The sequence below is a fragment of the Vanessa cardui genome, chromosome 3, assembly GCF_905220365.1.
Source record: "Vanessa cardui chromosome 3, ilVanCard2.1, whole genome shotgun sequence".
Classification (NCBI taxonomy): Eukaryota; Metazoa; Arthropoda; class Insecta; order Lepidoptera; family Nymphalidae; genus Vanessa; species Vanessa cardui.
Window position 1 is genome coordinate 9,511,340 of NC_061125.1, and position 17,826 is coordinate 9,529,165.

Genomic DNA, 17,826 nt, shown 5'->3' on the forward strand with positions numbered 1-17,826 from the left:
TTGTGTGAATGTATTTGTTTACGTATGTGTGTGGTTATTTGGAATATGCAATTTTTTGAATTTTTTGTTCTCTAACAGAATATGAAAGGTACAGAGTAGTTAACTAATATTAATGTTGAAATATTAATTATATTAAATTATTTAGTTTTCAAATGTCTGTGAATAAATTGTAATTATATTTAAGATTTAATTTTAATTTTATAAATATTATTCCTCGGCATTAAAATAATTTATTTTTTAAAATGCATGATATGAAACAAGATAATCTGTATTATTAATCTAATCTAAGTATTTTATAATTCTATCAATATTTCAATCTCTAGTCATGTCGATGAATTCATAATAAACATTCGTCGATTCAAGAAATAAAATAATGTTATTTAATAAACGCTTATTCATTCTTCGTAATAAAAAATGAAATAAATTAAAAATAATTTATTCCCACACTAAATGCGACTCCATACTTACCTAGTTATTGATTGTCCAATCAATCAATCGTGCTTATTGGTGGAGAACTGACCAATCAGCGTAGTTCTTTAAAAAAATCTGACATATTGAAGTAAGCCAAATATCGGTAATAAATACACCAGCGTTGTATGAAACTTAGTGCTCACTATTCTACAACAGCGATACAATGCGGTTTGAATGTCGAATATGATTCATGCGATATTGATACTTAATTGTATGTATGTTATATCCACATTTGCGTGTATATTTTTAAAATTAGTGTGCATGTGTATATTCTTGATATTAGTACGGAAAAGGCGGGATATAATGGTTCTTTTTAAACTGGATAACTATTTGTCAATTATTATTGATGGTCAATACTCATTACTCATACTTTTTTAAATCGAACTTTTAGTTTTTGTTGGTCTATGAAATAACTCGTTTCGTGGGTTATTTATTCTTGGAATTGAATAGTAGTTTTGGCGTCTTCATTTTATTTTATTGGTATCGATTAATTAAAAACATAATCGATCGATTTGATAGCGGGCTTTAGATTTAAATCGATTTATTTTGTACTAAAAATTAAAGACGCATATTATAAAATGTGCACATGTAATTGATTAAAAGATGATTAGTTATGTATAAAAAACAATAATACTCATATATATATATATATTATTTGTCTCTACAAATGCTTAGTAAAATTTCAATAATAACAAATTAATATATAACGTGTGTTTACTGCTCTTTTTAATCTTTGTCTTGCTCGATATGTTACTTTAATACACTGTTTTAGAGTTCATAATTAAATGCTCGTACTTCAACTTACACCTTTATTACTAAAAAGAAATTTGTAAATATTAGCTTCATTTGAAATTGTTACAGTGCCTAGTATTGAATTTATAAAAATGAACAAGAGCAAATTAGACAAGCCGGAATGGATGACTACGGTACTTTAATGTGAGATGAAGTTTTTAAATGACTTTATAAAAGAAATAATATGTATTAAAAACACTTACAAAAACTTTATTGGTATAATGATGCTGTTAGTGTAGTTATGTTGCCTATTTTCGTGGTGGTGGTTGGAACTTGTGCATTATACACCAGGTGCAAATTCAACCCAACGCATTTGCATCTAGTCATCTGGTCTAGAAGGCCACGAAAAATATCCTGAGAAAACCTGTATATGTCTAATATCTACAGATTAGTGCAACATTATCAAACTCGCATCGAAGCAGGGTGGTGGAATATGCTCAAAACTTTTCCCTCAAACGGAGATACTTAGGACAGCAGTGCGATATTTACAAGCGGTTACTTTTAGATAGAGAAAAGTCCACTGCAAAGGAGACGTTATATTTCTGATGTGTGTGCTTACGCACACAGCTGTACTCATTATTATATAACTCTAACCTTTCAATAGGATCCGCAAGGCCTTCGAAGCAAGGGTTTATATTAAACTAGTAAATTTCAATATAATTTCTTGACGGATTTCACACCCTTCATTGCCATATTGAGCTGAGATGGCCCAATGGTTAAAACAGGTTCATCTTAACCGATGATTGCGGGTTAAAACCAGGCAAGCACCACTATACATATATGTGTGTTTATAATTCATCTCGTGCTCGGTGGTGAAGGAAAACATCGTGGGGAAACCTGCTAATCTCATCGAAATTCTGCCACATGTGCCTTACACCAACCCGCATTGGAACAGCGTGTTGGAATATGTTCCAAACCCTCTCCTAAATGGAAGAGGAGGCCTTAGCCCAGCAGTGGGAAATGTACAGGCTGTTACTTTACTTTACTTTATTGCCATATTATGAGATTCAGTCGTGATTGATATTAAGTAACATATATATTGTTTGCAAACATTTTATTCTAACACTGTCATGCATACGATGAAATTAAAAAAAAACACAAATCTTTCATAATATTTCATTTATTGATAGGAAACAAAAAAAAGGAACATTAATTAATGATAACCTTAAAACAACATTCTCATTACACCGAGTATCAGTCGATACAAAAAACAAACGTTCAGGTAAACTGATAATGTACAATCTGCGAATAACACATGTGACGTCGTACACATACATTAATAAGGATAACATCTGTGTGTGTTGTATGCGCAATCTAAGTTTGCCGGTCTGAAGTCAGCGTCTCTGAGAGGTTTGCGCTAAGAAAGAGATTTGTTTCATTACCTTTACATAAGCTTTAAAATTGAAACTAAATATTAAACATATTATTTTTCTGAAATATAAATACAATGTTTATAATTAATCATTAATCCATATCAGTTAGATAGATGTTAACTTATCTGTACGGGTTGTCTGGTTCTTTTTAAATGTTCATAGTTAAATATAAGGGTTATACTAATAAATTAATGGTTCAATATCTTACTTTTTGTCAATGACAGTTATTACTCATACGTAAATAATGTAAAGTCATACAAATTTACAGAATATAGAAGTTAACAACAGACAATCAATTCACTAACCAAACGAAATATGATTTTGAAAATTTCCGAACGTTTGAGGATATCTCCAAAACGGTGCAAGGTATTACGAACTTATGCGGTTAAGTTCAATTTATTAATCTAATTACAAATCCGCGTTCGATACAATCAGAATAGTAAATGCTTAGGAAATAAAACGGCTTTTTATTTTAATATACATTATAAGCAATAGTTTCGTACGAAGATAAATTCAGAGAAAACGAACGAACGAACGGCCCAACGCCGCAATAATGTTTCACGACTCGGTACGAATTCTTTGAATTTATCCCGCAGTGTGTATTTAAAATTAAAAGGAAAAAACATGCATTTTTCCGTTGCTTTTGTTTCAGCTCCATTCAGTCGGTAACTAAGTATGTAGGTTGTTGAAATTAACATCTAAACAAAAAAATATATATAATAAATAAAATGCCGTATTAATGTAAGGAACATTTGCGAATGAACAAATAAAAGTATTTCAAAATTATACAAAAATTATAATGACCAATGAAAACATCTTTTTTATTGTGCTCTGATTGGTCAGTTTTATACCTTAAAGAATATACATGGTTGACCCGGATAACATTGTTTTGGTACAAAAATACTATGTTACTTTCGTTACAAACAATCCCTTACCTAAATACTTAATATAATCAATTATATATAAGTATATTTTACATAATATCTCCAATTATTATTATATATTGAATACAATTTACAACTGGCTAAAGAAGGCAAGGCTAAGAAATGCGTTAAGATAGATTATACTAAAGTTAATTCCTTCTCTAAATAACAATTCAGTTACATTTTGTCTCAACGACTTTACTTATGAATCTATGGATTCACTAGAAGGAGCCAATACATTTTAAAAGAAAAAAAATACAATTTAGTACTTAAAGTATACAAGATTTTCAAAATTACATAATCTATGTTATCAACCAATATATAGCTTTGGTATGATTTAAAGATACAAGTTAAAGGATAAAGTGATGTTATTAAAATATCGAAATCTCCAGTCTTCTCGCTGTTATCTGGAAAGAGATAATTTGAATTAAAAAAATATGGAATATTATTTCTTACGAGTTATTTTCCTGTAAGAATTCTAATTTGAAACTGATTTCCGAAAAAATGCGAACATCATTTTCAATTTGGAATAAAAATAATATTTTGTTTTATGAGAAGTATCTTCAGAGATCTTTGCCGAGACAATGTCGCTTTCGACCATATTTTTGGTAATGGTTTTATAAAAGTTACCCATATATTGTACGAGGCAAAAAATTTTACTTCATACCAAATTTCATTTCGGTTCAGCGGTTTGGTCTTGAAAAAGCTTTCTGTCTGTCTGTTAATGTAGGTAATATAGATTTCGACTTTTTACAGTAAATTCTCACTTTCTGCCCCCGGTGCTCAGATCCTGGAGTTCGCTGCTGTCATCACTGGAGGCACTGGGGCAGCCATTGACAGTCGGCCCCGATGCAGCTGCCATTGCCATTGACAGCGGTATGGTGATGAACTGCGGCTGAGTTGATGAAGATGATGCTGATGGAGAAGAATGGTAGATCAGAAGGAATAGTTTTAACTATTTATCCAGAGTAAAATAAAAATTACATTATCATAGTATAAATTACTGTCACAATTATAGTGAATTTCTGAATAAGTAAAGTACCATGCTGCAATGTTACACAGCTAGATTTAAACCTTTTCTTTGCTCAAAGAGAAGTGAAGTTTATTCCAAATTACATATGGTATTCCTGTACCTGTAACCTGCCTAGGTTTACTCACAACATTTGCTTCACCCCTGAGTATTTAATATTACGTTGCTTGTCCCGATTTGTATCCGAAATATTTGATTAAGATTCATGTGTTCTACTATTTGGATCATATCTTAATTTAATTTTGTGTCACAGTGTTCAAATAAGCGATTTGCTTTCAGTATAATCAAACGTCTAGTATATCAATAGGCTTAAATACGCTTATTTCATGCCGAATGTTATTATAATAAAAAGTAAAGTAACAGCCTATAAATTTCCTACTGCTGGGCTAATGGCCTCCTCTCCCGTTAAGGAGAGGGCTTGGAACATATTCCACCACGCTGTTCTAATGCGGGTTGGTGGAATGCACATGTGGCAGAATTTCAATGAAATTAGACACATGCAGGTTTCCTCACGATTTTTTCCTCCACCGCCGAGCACGAGATGAATTATAATCACAAATTAAGCACATATATATGTGGTGCTTGCCTGGGTTTGAACCCGCAATCATCGGTTAAGATGCACGTGTTCTAACCACTGGGCCATCTCGGCTCGGCGGTTATTATATGATTTAGAAAATAAATACCTCCGTCTTGTCCTTGATTAGCGAGTCCCAAAATGAAGCTGTGAGGGTAGCCCATTGCCAAATTTCCTAAGCCCAGGTTCGTTCCAAGTCCGTCTAAGCCCACTCCGGTCAAGACACTCGAACGATACAACATTGCGCCGCCTGGGAGGTCAATCTTCGGCAGGAGCTTGGGTAACGATGGCTGACTCGACTTACTGCTCTCCGGTTCAGGGTTCATGGATGACGTTGAAGGTAGATTGTCTACGGACAGAGAATCTCTGAAACAAAAACCGATTATTCGTTTTAACGAAATGCGGTTAAAGAACTTTATTTCTCATAAGAATTTTACAATTCACATAAATGAGATTACAGAATATTATATGTATACTAGATATAAATACACTTGTGATCTTAATTTCATTTTGACTAATTGAAAAATTTTATGTATATAGTTCTAACTTAATTGAATAAAGAATTATTACTAAAATTAATTTGTTGATACTTGGAAACAAACGATCGAAATGATACCTATATTTTCTTGCAATACAATATCTATTCCAACGATAATGACGTGTTCTCTCATTTATAAAGTTCTTTAATTCAACTGAGAAACTCAGTATTACATTATCCTGAAGAGCCAAACCGGTATTACACCAATTCGTAATATAAAAAACTAGTGAATACTTTAATTCCTATAAAAGCAACATAACATATATTTATTTTGATACGACTTTTGCGCTACCTATACCCATTCGCACTCAACGCAACTCTTCCCATTGCAACGCATGAACGATGCGTACCTAAATACGAAAAACAAAAACAAGTCAACAAAACAAAATATACCTTTCTCTCTCTAACATAAATTATTAAGACCATTTTGGTAATATGGTCCTATTGGTACTGGGATGATAACTCACCTGTTATTATCGCGGTCGTTATCATTACAAGTCCAATCCTGCTTATGGTTCTGCATCGATATTTTCTCGCTGGGTGATTCTGGTTCGCTGCCACTTTCATCGCCACTATCTCCAGAAGTCGCTGGTTCTTCCTGCAAAGGGAATAGAATATACTTCAGAAACTCAATCGATATGGTACGGATGGTCACATTGGATGAAAGTTTTATGCTTCGCTGAAAATTAACATTAGTAACGCGTTGAAAACAATTATTGTTATTTAGTCTTCTCGTATCCAAAGATACATATACCTAATACCTTTAAAATTTTCAATATAAATACTACTATAAACTTTTAAAGAATAAAACGACTAAAATTTATATTTGTGTTCTTAATCAATCAATTTTCATTTTTTACATATGAATATAAGTTGGCTAAATTAATAAACAAAATAGGTTGGATGAGCTGCTAGGTAAGTTCTAGGCACGATATAGTTAACGTATATCATCAAACTGCGTAGGCGCAAGCTTGGTGCGCTTGCGCACTAAATAATAATAATTGTGGCTAACTAACTACCGTTTAACGCATTCGGCGCTCCGCTGTTCATCTGATAACAAGGTACGGTGTGAAAAAAAATTTAAAATTTAAATATAAGTTTTGAAAAGACTATTTTACTATAAGGCTGATTATATATTCTAAAGTCTCAAATTTTGCTATCGATAAACAGCACATAATTCATTTGAAAACATTTACTTGATTATCGTTAATAAATAAACTTTATGGAAATGGTATCAACATGTTCCTGTCTTATTTTATACACGAAATGCACGCTCGTTACAATAATAGTTTAAATTTGAAGATAAATTTCAAAGCGCAGCCAACCATGTTTCACCAAAACATTGCATATTCCACATATTATAAGTTTTACGTTTATATGTTTACTAGTTTTATTAGTTAGGCATTTCAAAAACACATCTTTTTTTCTACGAATTTAAATTTGTAGATATTTAATGCAATGAAAACTTAGATTCACACTACTTCACACAACCAATAGTTATAGCTCCCTATCTCGCCATTCGACGCTATTCGTCGCTATAGATTCACGCGCCAGTACAACAGTTTCGACGTGTCAAATTGACGAATATATTAGGTCTAAGGATATTATAAGTTATTACGTTAGTATAAAGATCATATTCTCGTAAGAAATAAATTTTGATAATTTGAGATAGCGTACTTAATTCGGATGTGATCGGTTTTACGAATTTTGTCGTACTATACTTAAATATTCCGCCCGATGGTTTATAATAACATTAAAATCATTGATCTTGTTTTATAGGTAAAGTAATTTGAACAATACCAATTAGTGCTTGAAGCGATCTAGCATTTTTTTATTACGTTTTTAGATTTGATTAATTAAATTAGTGTTGTTAATCAAGAGGTCACCGAATTACGACAATTAGTTCATACCTTTCTATATATATTAAGTAACAGTCCGTTTTACATATATTAAGTAAAATTAATTATTATTATCTTAAATAATTCGAGTGTCTACAGTACACAATGCGTGTTACGATCTGCGCTTAAACCTTTTTTGGATTCAACAGTTGTTTTGTCCGCTTTCCAGCTGTGACGTCACAATGATTGCCTCATTATGCTTCCGTTGATACCGTGCCATTGTTTGAGATTTTAAATTACACATCTAGATGTTAGTTTCTTGGTCACTAATAACGATTTGAAACTGTATTAAAGCTTTGTGTTTATGATGGTTGACCTGTTGTGTGTTTGGCTTTTGGACAAAGATCTTCACAATTTGGAGCTCAAAATTAATCCGATGTCGTCTTAGGGAAATATTTGTCTGTTTCTACGGTACAGAGTTTGTTGTCCTGCACTAAATTAATTTCAATGACAAGTTGAAATACAGTGATGTTCTTCCTCGAATTCCCGATTAGGTTTAAATCTTTCGTTCACTTGCTTCATTTGATGGCTCCACTTGACTCGTGGCTATTTTAGTTAAAACTTATAACTATATATACTTACATACAGTTTATTTTACTAGGTATATTTATGATACATTATAAACAAATTATATAATTCAAAACAAAGTCGCTTTCTCTGTCCCTATATCCCTTTGTATACTTAAATCTGTAAAACCACGGAATAGATTTTGATGCGGATTTTTAATAGATAGAGTGATTCGAGACGAAGGTTTTTGTATATAATACATGGACAATATATCAAAAATCACTGTAATTTAGGAGTTTATAATGTGATGTCGTAAATAAACAAATTTTGTAGTAGGTATATTTAGTATCAGCTTTGCACCAGAGCGAAGCCGGGGCGGGTCGCTAGTTAAAACTATATATTAATTATATACCAAAGAAAAGTCACACATGTAATGTGTTGTAAAAGAAAAGTGTTCTCATTGCTTTATATACTGTAATAGTTAAACTTAAGTGCACATGCGTGCAAGTGACAAAAATTTCACTTTTACACTTTAAATTTCATTTTTATTTTTGGTGGACTTTTGACTGTTTTTTGTAATTCTTGTTAAAAAAAACCAAGAGTACCGCAAACGATGAATTCGGTGTGGAAGCGCAAAATAAGCTATAAATCACTGAAAGACAAGCCGGTGTGGGTCGAAAATGGCGTCATTACCGCGAAATTCAATGTGTCCTGCGCGGGTGCATCGATTCAGTGCGAAGATTTCTTCTGATACGTTAAGTTTCAATTGGGTTACATTAAACATTTAATAGAATATTCTATCATATATACAAAACAATGAATAAATGATATACTTAGTAGAATAATAATTTTCAAGCTTTAATTGTCCGGTTGTCTCTTTATTTTTATTAATTCTATAATGTTTTATTTTATCAATTAACTTTTTACAATGTTGACTTATATTTTAATTTCCAAGTAATCTTAGAACACCTGTAAAAACGTAGGCTATTACCCATTTACTTATTATGACTTTTGATTTATTGTGTATTTTTGTTGTCCTACTTATATTTTAATTTCCAAGTAATCTTAGAACACCTGTAAAAACGTAGGCTATTACCCATTTACTTATTATGACTTTTGATTTATTGTGTATTTTTGTTGTCCTACTTATATTTTAATTTCCAAGTAATCTTAGAACACCTGTAAAAACGTAGGCTATTACCCATTTACTTATTATGACTTTTGATTTATTGTGTATTTTTGTTGTCCTACTTATTGGTGTTGTCAAATAAATAAATAAATTAATTAATTAAATGCAATTTATAACAATTTGACTTATCATAAATTAGAGAACATTATTGGGATAATTTGTAGAAAAGTTTAATAGAATAAATTTATATCAGGGATGAGTGTAAGTTGATCATGGTGCTTTTTGATATGGTTAAAAAATTATATTATTTTGTCACTGTCCTGTGCAGTAGAGTTTGCTGGTTTATATCAAATATGATATTTGTTTTAGAACAGCTCAGTGTGTAAGCAACATATATAAACCATTTATGTTGGTTGCTTGTCTGACGCCTATTTAGAAATAGTTTTCCTGATGTTACTCAAATCAAATAAAACCCTAATAAATAATCCCTTGGGTAGTATTAGTGTATATATTTTTTCTTTAATTTGTATTTATTTGTATTCCACCAACCCGCATTGGAACAGCGTGGTGGAATGTGTTCCAAACCTTCTCCTCAAAGGGAGAGAAGGCCTTTAGCCCAGCAGTTGTTATTTACAGGCTGTTGTTGTTGTATTTACGTAAGTTTGCTTATAAATTTCTATTACCAGACAGTCTTATAATCTAAATTATAGTATTATAAAGATCTATTTCAATATGTATTGACTGTATTCTTTGTCAGAACCTCACCGCTATTTTTTAATACGAAAATTTGAATATATACAAAAAGACTGCAATACTAAATCACGAAACAGAAACATTCCATTGAACACAATCGATTGATAATATCTCCGCTGATCGTGTCTGATATCGTTCCGAACACGCGTTACGATATCGCATCGATAATGAGGTCGAATTTGTTCTGATAATGGTTCTCGATACCCAAATGCGCTTTCTTTGTTGTTATGCGAAACTATGATCTTGATATTTGGAATAGAATAACTTAGCAGACGTGTCTGTATTATAAACATTTGTATTTATTCATATGTTGACTTCCATGCAGGATACATTACATACATATATAATTGTATTTAACTAATATGATAGTAATTTTTTTAAATGTTGAAAAATCTACTGAGTTTCTTGCCGGTTCTTCTCGGTGGTAGCTTCACTTAATTGTTAAATGACGATTCAAAAGTGCTTGTAAAAGCTCACTTGTATTAAGTTTATTTTGATTATTTTTAACGTCTTATTTTCTACAAGACCACTTTTCCTCTTATTTTACGTTAAAGTATACGTTATTTTTCATATAGGATATATAAATTAAAATGTAAATCTATATAAGTTTGTTAAATGTTCGGCTTGGCAAAATATACATTTAAGGTGGTAGGTTGGTATTGCATAGAGAATGCATGTTTTCATATAATAAATAAATAAAAATAAAAAAGCCTTTTATTTAAGGTAAAGTAAAGGCCTCCTTCAAATTGAGCGAAATGTTTTCATATACATGTTAGAAACTTATTTGTTAATTATGTGTAATAATGCGAACATTTCGTAGAACGTCATTATAGATTTTTTTTATTTTATGATTGACAAGGATCTTTTCTATTTATCATCATCATCATTTGGTACCTTCTAGTAGTGTCGATGGTAGAATTTCAACTGATTTTTAGTCCATATCGATCGCATCGTTACAAAGCTAAATTCTTTTTCCTCCTCTTAAAGCAAAAACTAAAACGATGGACAACATTTTTTTTTATTAACATTTTAGTATCAAAAGCAGAATGTTTTAGAACATGACGTTTTATTTGCTTTAACAAATATTTAGATTAATAATTAAGCTTATTAGTTGTATGTTGTTGGGGTTTTCTTTCATTCAAATTATAAATTTGTTTCCTTATATTTGGATACCCAATAACTTGTGCTTAGGTGGCCTTACATGTTACCTATCTAGGACTCGTATCAAAGGACCTATTATATCGTCGCTTCATATAAAATACACACTAAGGCCAACCTCAGATCAGATATTATTTTAGAAATGAAATCAACCTGTAAATCTGCGTACGTTTTTTAAATCATGATTGTGTAATAAACGACTATAATACTAAGCTTTGTTGTACCAGAGCTATTTATAATTTTATTTAAATATAACTAATACATTTCAATATTTTTTGCAAATGGTTTTCATATTGTAAAAAAAATGAATCAAAAAATTCAATCAAGAGGTTATATTTAAGATTGCGAAGCTATAATGATATTGGGCAGATTAATTACATGCCATAGATACAAATACCTCAAATATTCGTCCAATGTTGGTAATTTTTAAGTTATAGTAATTAAAACCGAGCAATTTTAGGTGAATATGGACTCTAGCCCATAATCATAAGATATGCGATGTCTGCTAAATAATGAAGACCAACAACAACAACAAACAACAACTAAACTGGCGGTAGCTTCACATTAAATATATTCTTGTAAAATTACAATTTAAATGTGTTTAGAAGCTACTTAAAAAGTATGTATATTTTTATTAAAAAAATAAAACAAAGAAGTATCGTAAAATTATCAGATACCACTTCTAATATTTACTGTTCTATGGTTATTATTCAATGTCCAATTACACGCCCTTGTAAATATTACACACAGAGATTGTATTTGGGCCACGAAATATTGCCGGTGGTAAATACTAAACACAATGCTGTAAGCCGCTTAAGAAATACAAATGGATGGACGATAATTCTTGTAAACTTGCTGTTCATGTAGTTACGTTAAAATAGTTTAACACGGCTAGAGGTCAGCGGTTAGTATCTAGTAGAGTTGGTTTTAGCTCTGACTTAAATATTATATATTAGTGTGAGTATTTTAAAGAGCTATTTCCACAGAGGTCGAAATTCGAGTATTAGCAATATTGTAAGAGCTAAACTGATATGAATTAGTGTCTTTCGAATATTTTATTTATAGTCTTTTTTTTTAATGTATTTTTTCTATAATATATTATAGACAAGCAAACTAATAGAAAATCGGCCGTTTAAGGGATGAAAATGGTACTAAGCTGTCTTTGCTGTGTTTATTCATATAAAGATAACTGGATCTTATTATTACTGTTAATAGCTTAGAACCAAAATATAATATGGGTGACTCATGTAGTATGAAAACGTATATACCAAAATATTTCGCATCGACAGAGTATCAAACCTTATAATACATTAAATTCTGATGAAGACTTTAAAGCGAATATGTATATCATATATCAATTCAAAATTGGTGTTTGCAAACTTGTTTTTTTTTTTGTTGGGAACCGGATGGCTGATGGTAAGTGGTAACCAACGCCTATGACATTGGAGCTCTAAATATTAACCATTCCATGCGCACCAATGCGCAACCTTCCACAGCCCTATCACCAATTAACAACTAATAGTTTTTGGTAAGTGAATCTGGAAATAGATATCAAAGTTAGCTTTACCATTAATCGGTATAAATATTCCAACATAAAAAGTAATTCATCATTAAGATTATACCATTATTTAATACGACCAATAAACGTGGGTATAACCACGAAATCTTCGGATATAACTGCAAAACATTAATAAGAAGCACACTAATTCAGTACTGGTGTGCTTCTGATATTATGTACCTAAGATGATATTTTTTGTTTTGCTTATTTTGATGTTTATGAGTCTATGATTGCCAGCACATTATCGGGATATAAAATGCTTTGGCAATTTGTGAAATTGATCATTAGCAGCATATGACCAAGATAATTAGTGGCTTATTATATAAAATATATGCTCTTACGTGCAACGTTGTTAATTATGTACGTAAATATAAGTTATGGTGTTTATGAAACTCAAGAAAAATCAAACATAAACAATTATTACGTAAAAATTAATGCTATAAAACCTCATTGAATATTCAGACAAGGAAGTTTTCGTCGGTAGTTAAGTAAGGTCGAAGATAATTTTTTCAACAGAATCCGTCAATTTCCAAAACTGAACGGCAAAGTAACCCGTTTCCGATTCCCGTATTGCAAATCATTATTCGAGCCATACAAATGTCTTGCAAGCAAACATGTGTTGGTGAATAGCTATTATACCGCGGAATGCGTCCTCTTGATTTTGAATGGCTGCTTATTATGCACCCATTTACACCCGAAGCTCGGCCACGTCGATACACAGAAGATTACGCTGGAAGCGACTTTCTACTTGACCGATATCACCTCTGTAATTATTATAATATGGTATCGTTTAACTCCCTTGTTGTAACGGATACACTCCTAACAAATCTTTGTAATCATTTTTAAACTTCAATATTCTTTAATATTTATGATGACTTTGTGATAGTTTTGCCTTCTTCATTTTTAGGGGACGTTTTAGGGGGTTGGTTCTTAAGTGTTAGGTAAATAAGTAGCTTATGTTCTGCCTTGGAGTTCAAGTTTGCTTCATACCTAATTTCATCAAATTCGATTCACTGGATTGGTAGGGAAAGAGCGACAGATAGACATAGTTACATTCACATTTATAATATTAGTATCAGGTTAAAATTGTTTAAGTATTTGTTTCTAAACCTTACATTATAATTGGTTGATATAACAACTCAAAATTAGCTTCTAATGGGATTTTTGAAATGACTCAAACTAATCAAATTAATATTTAAATGATAGCGCAATTGTTACTTTTTTTGTAAATTTAATTATTTTGTCAATGATAAAAGGTTTTGATATTATTATTAGTATTGACCATCGATTGTTTCCAGCGAATCTATGGCCGTTACCAAAGATACGCAAACAGTAGCCCAAAGGCGTACGATACGCATCTCGGCGCGGCGGTAACAAGGCCCTTGTTCCTGTCAATCGCGCTAATGTTCAGCGCCTTACAATCGACCATGCGGTATGCACATATTGTGTATAGAATAGCTAATTGTCCTGCGTTTGTACGCTGAGCGCTGTACGCCGTACGATGTACGCGTGGGTGTTGACAGGACTTAGATCTTGTTCGCATTGTTATCTATAGATAAGTCAGCGTTTAGATTTATTAAAAAGTTGATCCCCTGTAGTCGTTATTGGTTTAATTATAAACGGTTCAAACTAAGCAAGGGAATGTTTTAATTATATTTAAAAGCTTATCTTTCAATATCACACCAGTGTTGTAAGAATAAAAAATTAACACAAACATAACCACCCAGTTTTTACTAAATAATAAATTCTCAAAAAAGGTTTAATAAATTTAATAAAAACTTTTTCCTACAGCTTGAATCGATTACGTAAATAAATTAATAATATAATTTTAATTCAATGTATTCTACAAAGAAAAATCAAATACGTAACAGGTATACACATCTCGATCTGGACGTGTTGACGCACGTCCATTGTGAGTCGCGGTTCGACTCCCGAGCAGCACAGATCGACACGACACTTGAATTTTAACTTAGGTGGCGAAGGTGCCAATTACACGCGACGTTTACTCTTTTTTGACGTCTACTATAGGTTGATGTTAAAACGATACACTTTTTTATTTACATATGATTGTAATCAACGTTCAATTAAAACGTAACGATTTTATTTTAGGTTTGAATATCGTTATTTATAACACGATTTTAATATGAATGAATTGTAATGAAATTCAAAAGTATACAAAGCATTAATAGGATTTGTTCGATACCGAACGAGTGTAAAAATAATATAAAATTTTTAAGCAAGGGTCATTGACATTTGTTTTGTCGAAAGAAATAAAAAGTTGCATAATGGAGATGACCGTTTCTCATTAGAATTTCATTATATAATACCTATTATAATATATCATAATGATAACTACACGTAATAAGCTCGTTTGTTATTCAATATTACATCAAAACCGTTCATCAGGTTATTGACCCAAACACTGACACTTAAAATAGCTTTGGCAATATAAGCATGATATTGTCAGTATTTTGAAAATTTTAACTTACTGTAAATGCGTAGAAGATATAGTGCACACTTGTGCTGTTGTAAGCAAACAGCTGTACCTCACAAACAATCCGACGCAAGCAGAAGATAAAAAATCTTTACATGGTAATATACAATTAAATACTAGAACTTGCGAAGTCTGCGCTGGTGAAAATCAAGTTGAAGTAAAAAAAAAAATTAAATAAAGAAGCCATTATATTTAATACACATTAATTTAACTTGACTTACATGTGACACCTTATCTGAGAATCAGCGAAAGACACTTAGCGATTTTTGTTTGTCAAAAGTTATAATAAAACTTTAGCAATGTATTGACCCAGTCCGTCAAGTCATTGTTAAACCATTATACTTAGACTATGTTTCCTAAAAGTGTAGTAAAATCACTATTCACTGTAAAAGATAGCTTGGCCACTGGTATGGTTTGTTTTTAATTACAGCTTCATAATTAGCTTGTTTTTGGTATCCACGCATTGAATTTAAAGGCTGTATAAAATTAAGTTCACAATATCATTATAAATACAAAATTAAACACAAAAACCATATTTATTTAAAGAACCTTCTGAATAACAAATAATAGCTGATACACATGTGAACATAAACTATTAATTGTGCTTCAATATTTCAACGAAATGATAAAATCCGTAAGGAGGTAAGGTAACAAGTGCCGCTACCATTGGATTTGATAAATAGTATTAGGATATGTAAGGTTCAATTACGAAATCATTAAGATCTCTCGTTGAAATAGTATTAATAAATATAAACATAATATTCCAACCCCCTGTAGACAGGGCGGGAGGCATATCGTTTCATCAAAAAGTTGCCCTGACTGCTATCGACTGTATATCTAATTGCCATACTTGTACATATAGGACAGCCTAGATATAAACTCAAATAATCTACAAAATGTTACTATACCTATATACATTTGTTATATTTTCCATGGTAGTTTCTTGCAGTGTAAAGTCGAATTACTAGACGCCGATATCAAAATTTGCTCCATATGTTCTAAATTATTTTTAATGGCATAATTTGTTTTAGCCTGGCAAATATACCAGTTTATGGTAAATGGTACGGTATTAAGTATAACCTTTCCTAAAACTATAACGATTCCTTACATCGCCAACGCCACCAGCCACCAGCTTAAGAAACTATGATGATCACAATGATCCCCTGTGCCTATATAATATGAGTTTTCATTGTAACTATAGAAAGTTGTAAGATAAAGCACTACGTATGTATGTCTCACGATGTTAAAAATAGAAGTTATAAAATTATTTTTTCTTAAAAAATAACACCGACTTCAAAGTAATAAAATAATTTGATTTAAACACGTTTTATTGAAATCGGCCGATCGTATGTAAATATTTCAACATTTTGTTTTTCACTCAAAATCCGAGTCCGATTTCAATCATCATGGTACCATTCCAGGAGTATCTTCTTTCTAACTAAAAAAAAATCATCAAAATCGATTCATAAATGGCGAAGTAATCGGCGAACAAACATAAAAAAAATACATATATACGGGACGAATTGAGAACACTCCTTTTTTTGAAGTCGCTTAAAAACAGAATCGAGTCTTGAATAAAAACATTTCTGAAAAGGAAATTATTTTTAAAATACATACTATGTCATATTTTGAATAAATCATTGTAATATGATCCAATTTTCCTAGATTCTAATCTCAATTAGGCTTTGTTAGCAAAATTGATTTTACCTTTCGAAATAGCGGTAAAACAGTAATATTAGAACCGACTACCGATTAGAGGACAATAAGGTGTCGTAATTCTAATGTTAATAACATTATAACAACTTAGATACCATTCTCGTTGCAAGAAATCGGAGCATTGTGACGGCATGGAGCAAAACTGTGTAAGTACAAAAATTTAACAATCTAACACATGTTGTCTGGCAACAAGTACCAATACAATATTAATAAACATATACCGTATTACCCGAATCAAGTACCTATACATATATTTGTACAATATACAGTAAAGAAATCTATTTGGTTCGATCAGATTTTTATCAATATAAATAGCGACCCGCCCCGGCTAAACACGGGTGAAATGATGATATTAAATATACTACAGAATTTATTTTTTTGCCACAGACAGACTATATCGTCCATTTATTATATACAAAAAAATTTAGATTCACTTTATCTATTAAAAAAAACCACATCATAATCCGTTGTTTAATTTTAGAGATGTAAGCATACATACGAATAGACAACGGTTAGCGACCTTGTTTTATACATAGTATAATATAATACATAGTATAAAACAAACAAATGAAAACGTATAATCCACGATAAATGATTCTTTACTATCGATAGCTCTTCATCTAAAAGATAAATAGTAAACAATGTTTCTGCGTCACCCGAGTATGAGATAACAACGAACTAATAAATGTATGCATCAATGTAAAAAAAAAAAACAATTCTCCTAGCTATGTTAAATAAAACTTAAGCAAAGCTTAATATGGTAATTATCTTAATAAAATTGCAAATGTTCAACAGTTTATATATTCATCGAGACAATAGTTTGCTTTTTTCAATACGCATCTTACACCACGCTGTCTCTCCGCCGGGATACGGAAGTGTGCACAATGGGCGGCGAGATGAAAGCCTCATTTA

At 31.3% G+C, this 17,826-nt stretch overlaps 1 protein-coding gene across 3 annotated transcripts in view; it reads right to left on the reverse strand.

Annotated features, from left to right (window-relative positions):
• Window positions 1-2,638: 2,638 nt before the first annotated feature.
• LOC124543181 (serum response factor homolog) overlaps window positions 2,639-17,826 on the reverse strand; it is a 247,192-nt gene continuing 232,004 nt past the window's right edge. For 2 of the 3 annotated variants that reach the window (XM_047121285.1, XM_047121274.1), the window contains 4 exons: window positions 6,169-6,299; window positions 5,273-5,529; window positions 4,327-4,474; window positions 2,639-3,966 (listed from right to left, as the gene is read on the reverse strand). In XM_047121285.1, the coding sequence (XP_046977241.1) occupies window positions 3,963-3,966; window positions 4,327-4,474; window positions 5,273-5,529; window positions 6,169-6,299 (540 nt within the window). In that variant the 3' untranslated portion in view covers window positions 2,639-3,962. Of the gene's footprint in view, window positions 3,967-4,313; window positions 4,475-5,272; window positions 5,530-6,168; window positions 6,300-17,826 lie in introns of all 3 variants that reach the window. The other variant, XM_047121266.1, reaches the window with a different exon arrangement.